Source organism: Benincasa hispida, chromosome 5 (assembly GCF_009727055.1).
Source record: "Benincasa hispida cultivar B227 chromosome 5, ASM972705v1, whole genome shotgun sequence".
Lineage (NCBI taxonomy): Eukaryota > Viridiplantae > Streptophyta > Magnoliopsida > Cucurbitales > Cucurbitaceae > Benincasa > Benincasa hispida.
Genome location: NC_052353.1, coordinates 61,513,346 through 61,526,511, shown reverse-complemented (window position 1 = coordinate 61,526,511; position 13,166 = coordinate 61,513,346). Strand labels below are relative to the sequence as shown.

The window sequence follows — 13,166 nt, the reverse complement described above, 5'->3', positions numbered from 1 at the left end:
ATCCGGGTTTCACATATATATTAACATCATAAATTATTTATTAAAATTATTAATTAGTCTTTACAAAAAATATTAATTAATTAACTAATGATAAAATAAGTTAAGTTTTTCAATTAAATAATCTTGTACACTTGTACTTCTAGTTTTAATCTATAATCATAGTTATTTTTTTGAAATTAAAAATATTGTTCAGTGATTTAAATTCAATTAGTTTATATCAACTTCTTTTGTATATATATAGGGCTTATAATTGACATTAAACAATTAGTTCATTAATTCTTCAATTAAAAAATCTACAAAAGAAAAAAATATATTTAAATTAATTATTAATATTTTTTAAAAATAAAAATTGATAATATAAATGTGCAATAAAAAATTTAATTGATAATAAATATATTAAACTGGAGGATGAGTGAGTAAATTTAGTTAAATTTTAATGGCTTAAAATTGATTTAATAACTCAATGTAATAAAATAAATTGTCAAACAAAAATTAATTATTATTAATGTTATATATTATAATTGCAAAAAAAAGTATAACACATTCTTGGACATTTTGTTCCCATTCTCATACATAACCAAACACAGTTATTTTTTTTTCCAGACATCTTATTCCTAGATATCCTATTCTCAAACATCATTTATTCTCGGACATCTACAAAACGTTAATCCAAATGGCCATTTAGTGGTTTATTGATGTCTGTTTATTCACCTTGTAAAATGTTGATTATGTACTCTGATTTATTCAATAATATATAAAATTAACGATAACTGCTGCATAACAAAGACATGAGAAGAGATTGGTGGATAAAGACATCCCTAAACCTAATGTCATAATCAAACTACTTAAAATCAGTCATAAGCAAAACAATATTTTATTTTTATGATCTGATGGAAGACAAACGATCAAAATATGTAAATATTAATATAAATTACGATACTAACATTAAACAATAATTAACATTTATTATAATTTTGTTAGCACAATAATTACGGGAATGAGAATAAAACTCCCATTACTAGAAAAGAAGGTCATGTCAATTATTAAACTCACTTGGACAAAATGTATTGTTAGCTTAAAAATGGTTTACATGTATTCTTTATGTGAAGTTAGAGGATTAAATTCATATACTTATCTTTATCATACTAAAAAACCCTACAAAATTTAAAACTATAATCATGTTTAGCGACCAAAGGATATATGATTTGAATCCCCTATCTCTATCTTATTAAAAAAAAATAAAAATAAAAATAATGTTCAGAGAATAATAAATAAAAGAAAAAAAAAGTCATAATTAGCATAACACAAGTGACTAGTATTTTTTTAAAGAGAAAATATATTAAAAAGCGGAAGATAAAATTAAATACAGTCAAGGTCTTTTAACAAAGTGGAGGACATCCTGTCTGGGAAAGGACCAAACCAAAAAAAACTCTTTTAACTCCTTAGTTGGGGAAGAGACACCACAAAAAATATTACAGAAAAGTCAGACCTCTACCATCGTAAAGACATGAACAACCTTATTACAAGTCCCATTAAAAAAAAAAAAAAAAAAAAGCCTCAGAACATTCATCTCATAAAAGAGAAAAAAAATATCTCAGCAACATTTTACACTATCTTTATTTAGGATAGTGGCTAAATTTGTATTATCAACAAATTTTATTCTAATCTCGCATGTGGTAAAAGGAAAAACTAAAAAGTGATAAAAAAAAAAAAAAAAGTTTTTAACAAAAAGGAAAGAAAGGAAAAGGAAAAAGAACCGTTTTAAAAACCAGGGATTTTACTAAGACCACAGAGAGACGAGACCACCATCCCACTCCCACCGTATTCGCTTCGGTTGCCCTTTTAAGTTTAACTCCAACAAATAGGTCTAAACCCCAACCCGCACACACCGCCGCTGATCTCCGCTACTCACCACGTGTCCGCTTCCCTTATTTTCCATTTTCCATCTATAAATTCCTCATCCTCCCTTCCCCATTTTCTTCGTATTTGTTTCACCTCACTCTCCAGTCTCCACCGCTTCCCTAATTTCTCGTCTTTCTTCTTCCTCGTAAGTTCCACCAATCTCATCTTCTCCCTTTTTCTTATCTGGGTTCCTTTTTGATTCCTTATTTTATATTGTGATTTTTCGCAGGCGATTCTTATGGCAACCAAAAGGAGCGTCGGTACTCTCAAGGAGGCTGATTTGAAGGGAAAGAGGGTGTTTGTGAGAGTCGATCTCAACGTTCCTTTGGATGATAATTTCAACATCACTGATGACACCAGAATCCGTGCCGCTGTGCCTACCATTCAGTATTTGCTTAGCCATGGTGCTAGGGTCATCCTCTCCAGCCATTTGGTGTGATTCTTCTTCTCTTTCACCTCATTTTCTTTTCGTTGTTCTCTTTCTTGTGAGATCTATCTGTCTGGCGTGTCTTTCCGTAGTTTTAGTTTCTAGGTTCCTTCTATCGTTGCATTTTATAACATTTCTGAGAATTCTATGTTTCGATCCTTGGTTTTCAGGAACGATCGTCATCATTTCCCCATTCTTTTCACATATTGTTTTGTGAATTTAGATTAATGTATAATTTTCTTCCGTTATTCGTGGCGTGCATGATTCAGTTTTGTGGATCTAATATTCAGAGTGTCAAGTAATTGGAAGTCTCATCGACCTTCGGAGTTAGAATCTGTATTCGCAAGTAAATCTTTAGAGTGTCGTTATGCAATATTCTATTGTGCTTGATCAAATAATATGATCTTTTATACTGAAAAGAATTGAGTTCATTTATTCTGTTCTAGTCCTTTAGTCTGCATCAATTCTGGATCCCTTTCCAAACTTGCTGAATTTTCATTTTGTTTATTGCCTTTGCTCATTTTGTTATCGATTATTCTGGTTCTTCAGGGACGTCCAAAGGGTGTAACACCAAAATACAGTTTGAAGCCTCTTGTTCCCAGGCTTTCTGAGCTCCTTGGACTTCAGGTGTGACATCTACATTTCACACACTTTTTCTCGGGATTTGTGTTTGTATTTGATGATAACGTTACCGATTACTGAAATTTCGCTTCCCCTCCCATAACAGGTGATAATGGCTAATGATTGTATTGGCGAGGAAGTTGAGAAGTTGGTTGCTGAATTGCCCGAGGGAGGTGTATTGCTGCTTGAAAACGTGAGGTTCTACAAGGAGGAAGAGAAGAATGACCCTGAGTTTGCCAAGAAGTTGGCTTCTCTGGCGGATCTCTATGTTAACGATGCCTTTGGAACTGCTCACAGAGCCCACGCTTCCACAGAGGGTGTGGCTAAGTACTTGAAACCTTCTGTTGCTGGTTTCCTTATGCAGAAGGTTTGTTGCACACTATATCACCTTTCTTGTTTAGAGAATTAGACATGAACACTCAAATCACATTAGATGGTTATTGTGAAGATGCCTGATTGTGCAACTGATGGTGCTTTTGATTCAGGAACTTGACTACTTGGTCGGAGCTGTCTCTAATCCCAAGAGACCATTTGCTGCCATTGTTGGTGGTTCAAAGGTGTCGTCAAAGATTGGAGTGATTGAATCTTTGTTGGAAAAGGTTAACCTTCTCTTCCTGGGTGGAGGAATGATCTTTACCTTCTACAAGGCACAAGGTCTTGCAGTGGGTAAATCACTTGTGGAAGAAGACAAGCTTGACCTTGCCACCTCACTGATTGAGAAGGCAAAAGCCAAGGGAGTTTCTCTTTTGCTTCCAACTGATGTAGTGGTAGCAGATAAATTTGCTGCTGATGCTGATAGCAAGGTTTGTAGTTATCTTTTCTTCAATCGAAAATGTTAATTTCAGCTTCAACATTCTCTCATTGCAAGTAGTTTTACCATTTTCTTTCAGGTTGTAGCAGCATCGAGTATTCCAGATGGCTGGATGGGGTTGGATATTGGACCTGATTCTATCAAGAGTTTTGGTGAAGCTTTGGATTCTACCCAAACCATTATTTGGAATGGACCTATGGGAGTGTTCGAGTTTGACAAGTTTGCGGCTGGAACAGAGGTATATGCCATAGGGGAGACCAGTTTTACGTTTTGAGTTATATACAGGCTAAATTATATATAAAAAAAACTACCAACTCTGCATTTGTTTCATACACCTTCCGTATACATGTTCCAAAACTATTAAAATTAGCTCAAATTGCAAAAACCACCCTTATACTATAAAAATTGAGCCTCAAACTCGTATAAAATGGATATCTAACGGGAATGTTCTGGGAATGTTCCAAATATAAATTATAGATAAGTGTTAAATTTGGACCCTCAAATTTATGATAGTAATTTGAGGTTCAATTAACCCTTCAGAGCTTGAGGGTGTCTAATTGCGCGGTTTTTGCAATTTCCTTAATTAGAAATCTTTCTAATTATTGATGAAAAACCTACACGAACGATACTGAGAATGGTGTTCTTTGGTTTATGCTGTTTCTTTTGCAGGCTATTGCGAAGAAGTTGGCAGAGCTGAGTGGGAAGGGAGTTACCACCATAATTGGAGGGGGCGACTCTGTTGCGGCTGTTGAGAAGGTTGGGCTTGCGGATAAGATGAGTCACATCTCCACTGGTGGTGGTGCCAGCTTAGAGCTTCTTGAAGGAAAAACACTTCCTGGCGTCCTTGCTCTCGACGATGCCTAAGTTCAATTCCCTCGCCGTTTTTCATTGTGTTATATCGTTAAGGTTGTTTTTCAACCCTTTTGAGGATTTCTTGAGTTTGTTTTTTTTCCTTTGAGAAGAGGTTGTAGTTATAGGATAGATTATTATTCGAATAAGTTCTCAAATTCTCCTCTGAACGTATATGGTCCACGTTATTGGATTGGATCATTTTTTTTCATCGATTTGAAATGTTGAGTAATGCTAGTGCCTGATGGATTCAGGCTGTTTAACCATTAATCAATCGCCTTCTGTTTACGAGTGTTGTGGTTGATTCAATATGTGGATGCTTAAATTTCATATGAAGAGGTTGGTTTTTGGGGGTTAATTAGGGAAAAGGGTGGTTGTCAAACTATGTAGGAATAAGGGAGTGAAATCTTGTTTTTATTGGAATGGGTTTGTTCACCTTCAGTTCATTAAATAAATAAAAAGACTAATTGAAGAGATGCATTCGTCCATTAAATTAAAATAGAAAGTTTATTTCTTTATAAAATTAACCCTATAATAATGTTACTCATTTTAATTTGATTTGTTTGATATACACAATAATCTTGAGGTTTCTTTGATTAATTCGATATCCTCTATATTAATTTTAATAGATAATGTTCAATATTTATAAAGTTGATATTTTCATGTGTATACATTTTTTTAAAGAACGATTATGGTTAATGTTTATGAAATTTGTACTTTGTTTTAAAAAATAATCTTATTTTTTTTATAAAAAAAACTCCAAGATATACCATCCATATTTGGTTTTTTTAGGATGTTGAAGGTGTTTGAGGTGTAGACTAAAATTACATTTTCTTACTTGAATTTGATTACAAGTACAATACTTTTTATTTATGACTAGAAGAAGATTCCCTATTACGTCTAAATTGTCCACGATCACAGTCTCTTACACTTAATGGATGACCTTCCTCTGTAAAATGTATACCCTCGTCACGATGTCGGTATGTCACATACTGATCAAGGACATCTTGACGAACATGTGAAGTTTGCACTTCTTCTATATTTAGCATACTCATGGTTATTGGGAAAACTTCAAAAGTTGAGGGATGACATCATGGAACTATGTGTAAAATGATCGAGTGGGGTTGTTGGATATTCATTCTGAACATTAGTTTGAATACGAACATCTTGATGTTTTGCTGAATCACCTTGTTCTTCAATTGGAACATCACCATTGAAATATTGCACTCGATATATTGAGGTAAGTCTATGCAAGACCCTTGTAGCAAATTGTCATATTTGGTAAATTGGATTGAAAAAGAACTGAAAAACACATTAATGGCTTAAAAAATTATATTGGTACGCAGTTAAGCAACAAAATTAAACAATCGTAGTAAATGATAAACTCAAACCAACAAGTGATAGGATGCTCCTGCTTTCGTTATATATCGCCTGCTCATAGTGGAATACCATTCAATATATTTAGGTTCAGTATCTACATCGTGGCTAATAAGAGGTCCATTAACAACCAAATTTTGTCGATTTTTTCAAATTGAAATTTGAGGAGCCAAATATGCAATTCAATCTCGCTCATGCTTGCCTCTTAGATCGTGTGAATGGAGTCGAGCGTCTGTATTGTAGGGTTGCAGAATTTATTGCAACATCCCAAATTGACGCATCACACAATCTGGTTGATGCCACTCCATAACAAAAAAGATATTGAGTGGACATCTGGATGTCCATATCTTACTACCCTCGAGACAATATGACAACATTAGTTGGATGGGATGATTGTATGGCTCCCAAATAATCTGCATGCATATGTGTCAAAATATTAATGAACTAAAAGATTGAAACATTATTAATATATAAAATGAATGAATATAATATCACTTGGTTAGGCATAAGCGTATGTAAGATGTATCTATACTGCAGTAAAACATGTGTCGGTACTCTGATGACAAAAAAGATGTCATTCTATCTATAACAATCACAAGTTGTTAGTATTTCATAATGGAGACAAAATAATAATAAGGTAAAAATGCAAGTTATTTATACCGTAATGCAAGTGGTTTGTCACCCAAGTTGTTCTCATATCGATGGAGGTGATAAAAGAGAGAATCGGTCCGGGGCCCAAATATGCAGCAATAGAAGCGAGCCTGCAATGTCTTTGCCATCTATAACTGCACCATTGCATAGTTGTCTATATAATCATGCAAGATATTCAACCCCCAACTGTACGTCCTAACAACATAAAAAATCTTGAAATAGAGGAAGATACATTAGGTGTACTCTACTGTTGGATTTATCAGGAAATACCAATCCTCCAATCAATGCGAGAATATATGCTCCAGCATATCGTTGGAGTTCTTCTTCATTAGCATCATCTGGTAAATGGGAAAAATTGTTGAATTAATCAGCTAGCCATGGTAGATTAAGACGACTTCCCCTAAGAAAGTTATCATTCGTTGTTATGCCTAAAAGGATAGCACATAGTTGTTCCCAGTTGTAGTTTAATGATCCAATCAACGATCTTCCATTAATCGGCAGTTTGAATTAGATGACTACATCTTGCATAGTAATCGTACACTTTCCATGCAACATGTGGAAAATGTGTGCCTTTTGTCGCCATTGTTCAACTAATGTTGTAATAAGATGTCAATCTAATTGTATAATTTTCATACATAAGACTCCATAGAATCCTGCAGCTCGTAAATAATTCAAGATATGAGGGTCTGGATCTTCCTGCCTTGGAATAACAACCTCTCGTTGTCGACAATGCATAGTATCAATATGCTCATCTTCCTAAACAACTTCGGACCGATGGCTACGTTGTAAGTAGAAAACTGAGTCGTCATATGGCTCTGTGCTAACATCATCATCCATTTGATCCATAAAAATAAGATTGAATTTAATTTAAATATTTACTGTAAATCAATGTGATTACAATCAATGAGGACGATTAATATCTAAAATTACAATTAATTGAGGAATATCTAAAATTACCTTCTTTATGAATAGTTAAAAAAAAATTACAAGAAAAAACTTAAAATTAATAACGAAATCCAATAACTAAGTCGCATCGCGTGCTCAATTGGGACAATTCCATCTATTATGTCCTTCTTGTCTGCAAATTATGCAACGTATCTTGTAACGTTCCCTCCAATTCATCTTGTTCTACATGCGGGAAGTACAACGTCTGCCAACGTTTCTAACTCCTGATTCGTCCGGATAAATAGTGGGAATATTAGGATCATGCCAACATTTTTATCGGGGATGAGCTCAAATTGAAGTGAATAACACGCTAGATAAGTGGGAATTTTATAATAATTTTCGATGTAGTATAAGTAGTCTAACCCAATGGTCTTACACGTAGCCATGACATGAGAGCATGTGATTCCATAACTCTGCTACTTATTGTATGTGTATATTCTCACTTAAGTTTATTTGATGTGTGGTCCACGCTTCAGTGTTACTGGGTTGATTGAAGTGGTGATTTCACACAACCTGTCCTATAATGAAATATGTCAACGACATGTATAGTTGTACGTCCTTCCCAATGTGTTAATTTCTTAACTGCATAATTACTTAGAATATTTCATAGACAGTATACGAACATAGGGGATAACTAACATGGGAATAATTTACTTTGTGAAACTCTCCAGATTCAAGAATAGTCTCTATTTCTACACGACGAGGAGCGAAGTAGGTGATAGTTAGTTAGAATGTTGCTTGGACTAGTGCAGTAATGGGTAGCTTCTTTGCTCCTTTTAGAACAACATTCGTTCTTTCAGCTACGTTCATGGTTAGCCATCCACAACGATGACCGCCATCATGTGACCGCGTCTATTGTTTAGGATATAGGGAAGCAAAAAACCCTAAACAATTAGGGTTTGCTATTTAAAGTTCAATCATACCGTCCTTAAACTTTCAAACTTGAAAATTTGATACCACTACATAACTACCATATATAAATATTACCTCTACCACATCATCTCTATCTATGGGTACTGCATCATATAATCCATTGATGAATGTGTTGAAGTCCACTTGACGATGCATGTTTATACGAAGAGATGATTGTCTATCATATTCTACATTTTGGCCCATTAACAATGTTTCCATGCATATAACATAGAAACTCCACAATATCCATTGTAGTTTGACCAATGCAATTTGATATTTATGAAAGACTATGTAAGTATATTTATTTGTTCAATCTTATTATTTTCGGTTTTTTATATGGACCTTTTACAATTTATTCCATTTATATTCTAAAAAAATCAATAAAAATATTTTCTTATATAGACATGCATCATTGTTTTTCCATCATCCTAAAACTTTAAATATAAATATTCTCTTATATAAACATGCATCCTCATTTGATATTCTGATAAAAAAAATCACAATAAATTTAACAAAAATCTAACAAAGAAATTCATAATATGGATGAAAATCTAACAAAAACTCGTAAATCTAACAAAAAAAACTCATAACAAATTTGATATTCAAACATTCAATAATTCTAAAAAAAATCAATATAAATATTCTCTTATAAAGACATGCATCCTCATTTTTCCTTCATCCTAAAATTTTAAATATAAATTCTTGCATCTATATAATCTAACCACCAACAAAAAAAAAAAAAAAAAAAAAAANAAAAAAAAAAAAAAAGTTTTTAACAAAAAGGAAAGAAAGGAAAAGGAAAAAGAACCGTTTTAAAAACCAGGGATTTTACTAAGACCACAGAGAGACGAGACCACCATCCCACTCCCACCGTATTCGCTTCGGTTGCCCTTTTAAGTTTAACTCCAACAAATAGGTCTAAACCCCAACCCGCACACACCGCCGCTGATCTCCGCTACTCACCACGTGTCCGCTTCCCTTATTTTCCATTTTCCATCTATAAATTCCTCATCCTCCCTTCCCCATTTTCTTCGTATTTGTTTCACCTCACTCTCCAGTCTCCACCGCTTCCCTAATTTCTCGTCTTTCTTCTTCCTCGTAAGTTCCACCAATCTCATCTTCTCCCTTTTTCTTATCTGGGTTCCTTTTTGATTCCTTATTTTATATTGTGATTTTTCGCAGGCGATTCTTATGGCAACCAAAAGGAGCGTCGGTACTCTCAAGGAGGCTGATTTGAAGGGAAAGAGGGTGTTTGTGAGAGTCGATCTCAACGTTCCTTTGGATGATAATTTCAACATCACTGATGACACCAGAATCCGTGCCGCTGTGCCTACCATTCAGTATTTGCTTAGCCATGGTGCTAGGGTCATCCTCTCCAGCCATTTGGTGTGATTCTTCTTCTCTTTCACCTCATTTTCTTTTCGTTGTTCTCTTTCTTGTGAGATCTATCTGTCTGGCGTGTCTTTCCGTAGTTTTAGTTTCTAGGTTCCTTCTATCGTTGCATTTTATAACATTTCTGAGAATTCTATGTTTCGATCCTTGGTTTTCAGGAACGATCGTCATCATTTCCCCATTCTTTTCACATATTGTTTTGTGAATTTAGATTAATGTATAATTTTCTTCCGTTATTCGTGGCGTGCATGATTCAGTTTTGTGGATCTAATATTCAGAGTGTCAAGTAATTGGAAGTCTCATCGACCTTCGGAGTTAGAATCTGTATTCGCAAGTAAATCTTTAGAGTGTCGTTATGCAATATTCTATTGTGCTTGATCAAATAATATGATCTTTTATACTGAAAAGAATTGAGTTCATTTATTCTGTTCTAGTCCTTTAGTCTGCATCAATTCTGGATCCCTTTCCAAACTTGCTGAATTTTCATTTTGTTTATTGCCTTTGCTCATTTTGTTATCGATTATTCTGGTTCTTCAGGGACGTCCAAAGGGTGTAACACCAAAATACAGTTTGAAGCCTCTTGTTCCCAGGCTTTCTGAGCTCCTTGGACTTCAGGTGTGACATCTACATTTCACACACTTTTTCTCGGGATTTGTGTTTGTATTTGATGATAACGTTACCGATTACTGAAATTTCGCTTCCCCTCCCATAACAGGTGATAATGGCTAATGATTGTATTGGCGAGGAAGTTGAGAAGTTGGTTGCTGAATTGCCCGAGGGAGGTGTATTGCTGCTTGAAAACGTGAGGTTCTACAAGGAGGAAGAGAAGAATGACCCTGAGTTTGCCAAGAAGTTGGCTTCTCTGGCGGATCTCTATGTTAACGATGCCTTTGGAACTGCTCACAGAGCCCACGCTTCCACAGAGGGTGTGGCTAAGTACTTGAAACCTTCTGTTGCTGGTTTCCTTATGCAGAAGGTTTGTTGCACACTATATCACCTTTCTTGTTTAGAGAATTAGACATGAACACTCAAATCACATTAGATGGTTATTGTGAAGATGCCTGATTGTGCAACTGATGGTGCTTTTGATTCAGGAACTTGACTACTTGGTCGGAGCTGTCTCTAATCCCAAGAGACCATTTGCTGCCATTGTTGGTGGTTCAAAGGTGTCGTCAAAGATTGGAGTGATTGAATCTTTGTTGGAAAAGGTTAACCTTCTCTTCCTGGGTGGAGGAATGATCTTTACCTTCTACAAGGCACAAGGTCTTGCAGTGGGTAAATCACTTGTGGAAGAAGACAAGCTTGACCTTGCCACCTCACTGATTGAGAAGGCAAAAGCCAAGGGAGTTTCTCTTTTGCTTCCAACTGATGTAGTGGTAGCAGATAAATTTGCTGCTGATGCTGATAGCAAGGTTTGTAGTTATCTTTTCTTCAATCGAAAATGTTAATTTCAGCTTCAACATTCTCTCATTGCAAGTAGTTTTACCATTTTCTTTCAGGTTGTAGCAGCATCGAGTATTCCAGATGGCTGGATGGGGTTGGATATTGGACCTGATTCTATCAAGAGTTTTGGTGAAGCTTTGGATTCTACCCAAACCATTATTTGGAATGGACCTATGGGAGTGTTCGAGTTTGACAAGTTTGCGGCTGGAACAGAGGTATATGCCATAGGGGAGACCAGTTTTACGTTTTGAGTTATATACAGGCTAAATTATATATAAAAAAAACTACCAACTCTGCATTTGTTTCATACACCTTCCGTATACATGTTCCAAAACTATTAAAATTAGCTCAAATTGCAAAAACCACCCTTATACTATAAAAATTGAGCCTCAAACTCGTATAAAATGGATATCTAACGGGAATGTTCTGGGAATGTTCCAAATATAAATTATAGATAAGTGTTAAATTTGGACCCTCAAATTTATGATAGTAATTTGAGGTTCAATTAACCCTTCAGAGCTTGAGGGTGTCTAATTGCGCGGTTTTTGCAATTTCCTTAATTAGAAATCTTTCTAATTATTGATGAAAAACCTACACGAACGATACTGAGAATGGTGTTCTTTGGTTTATGCTGTTTCTTTTGCAGGCTATTGCGAAGAAGTTGGCAGAGCTGAGTGGGAAGGGAGTTACCACCATAATTGGAGGGGGCGACTCTGTTGCGGCTGTTGAGAAGGTTGGGCTTGCGGATAAGATGAGTCACATCTCCACTGGTGGTGGTGCCAGCTTAGAGCTTCTTGAAGGAAAAACACTTCCTGGCGTCCTTGCTCTCGACGATGCCTAAGTTCAATTCCCTCGCCGTTTTTCATTGTGTTATATCGTTAAGGTTGTTTTTCAACCCTTTTGAGGATTTCTTGAGTTTGTTTTTTTTCCTTTGAGAAGAGGTTGTAGTTATAGGATAGATTATTATTCGAATAAGTTCTCAAATTCTCCTCTGAACGTATATGGTCCACGTTATTGGATTGGATCATTTTTTTTCATCGATTTGAAATGTTGAGTAATGCTAGTGCCTGATGGATTCAGGCTGTTTAACCATTAATCAATCGCCTTCTGTTTACGAGTGTTGTGGTTGATTCAATATGTGGATGCTTAAATTTCATATGAAGAGGTTGGTTTTTGGGGGTTAATTAGGGAAAAGGGTGGTTGTCAAACTATGTAGGAATAAGGGAGTGAAATCTTGTTTTTATTGGAATGGGTTTGTTCACCTTCAGTTCATTAAATAAATAAAAAGACTAATTGAAGAGATGCATTCGTCCATTAAATTAAAATAGAAAGTTTATTTCTTTATAAAATTAACCCTATAATAATGTTACTCATTTTAATTTGATTTGTTTGATATACACAATAATCTTGAGGTTTCTTTGATTAATTCGATATCCTCTATATTAATTTTAATAGATAATGTTCAATATTTATAAAGTTGATATTTTCATGTGTATACATTTTTTTAAAGAACGATTATGGTTAATGTTTATGAAATTTGTACTTTGTTTTAAAAAATAATCTTATTTTTTTTATAAAAAAAACTCCAAGATATACCATCCATATTTGGTTTTTTTAGGATGTTGAAGGTGTTTGAGGTGTAGACTAAAATTACATTTTCTTACTTGAATTTGATTACAAGTACAATACTTTTTATTTATGACTAGAAGAAGATTCCCTATTACGTCTAAATTGTCCACGATCACAGTCTCTTACACTTAATGGATGACCTTCCTCTGTAAAATGTATACCCTCGTCACGATGTCGGTATGTCACATACTGATCAAGGACATCTTG

General features: G+C 34.8%; 2 protein-coding genes across 2 annotated transcripts; both read left to right on the top strand.

The window, feature by feature from the left end:
* Nucleotides 1-1,850: 1,850 nt before the first annotated feature.
* LOC120078297 (phosphoglycerate kinase, cytosolic) lies at nucleotides 1,851-4,898 on the top strand. The gene is made up of 7 exons (XM_039032533.1): nucleotides 1,851-2,047; nucleotides 2,132-2,335; nucleotides 2,879-2,956; nucleotides 3,057-3,317; nucleotides 3,436-3,753; nucleotides 3,841-3,999; nucleotides 4,431-4,898. The coding sequence occupies exons 2-7, from the start codon at nucleotides 2,141-2,143 to the stop codon at nucleotides 4,623-4,625; spliced, it is 1,206 nt and encodes a 401-aa protein (XP_038888461.1). The 5' UTR covers nucleotides 1,851-2,047; nucleotides 2,132-2,140; the 3' UTR covers nucleotides 4,626-4,898.
* Nucleotides 4,899-9,409: 4,511 nt separating this feature from the next.
* Nucleotides 9,410-12,444, top strand: LOC120078283 (phosphoglycerate kinase, cytosolic). Its single transcript, XM_039032510.1, has 7 exons — nucleotides 9,410-9,593; nucleotides 9,678-9,881; nucleotides 10,425-10,502; nucleotides 10,603-10,863; nucleotides 10,982-11,299; nucleotides 11,387-11,545; nucleotides 11,977-12,444. The coding sequence occupies exons 2-7, from the start codon at nucleotides 9,687-9,689 to the stop codon at nucleotides 12,169-12,171; spliced, it is 1,206 nt and encodes a 401-aa protein (XP_038888438.1). The 5' UTR covers nucleotides 9,410-9,593; nucleotides 9,678-9,686; the 3' UTR covers nucleotides 12,172-12,444.
* Nucleotides 12,445-13,166: the final 722 nt, after the last annotated feature.

Coding starts and splice junctions, on each gene's coding strand:
- LOC120078297 (XM_039032533.1), top strand. CDS start 2,141: ATGGCAACCAAAAGGAGCGTCGGTACTCTCAAGGAGGCTGATTTGAAG. Junction 2,957..3,056: donor CTGAGCTCCTTGGACTTCAG/GTGTGACATCTA, acceptor CTCCCATAACAG/GTGATAATGGCTAATGATTG. Junction 3,318..3,435: donor CTGGTTTCCTTATGCAGAAG/GTTTGTTGCACA, acceptor CTTTTGATTCAG/GAACTTGACTACTTGGTCGG.
- LOC120078283 (XM_039032510.1), top strand. CDS start 9,687: ATGGCAACCAAAAGGAGCGTCGGTACTCTCAAGGAGGCTGATTTGAAG. Junction 9,882..10,424: donor TCATCCTCTCCAGCCATTTG/GTGTGATTCTTC, acceptor CTGGTTCTTCAG/GGACGTCCAAAGGGTGTAAC. Junction 11,546..11,976: donor AGTTTGCGGCTGGAACAGAG/GTATATGCCATA, acceptor TTTCTTTTGCAG/GCTATTGCGAAGAAGTTGGC.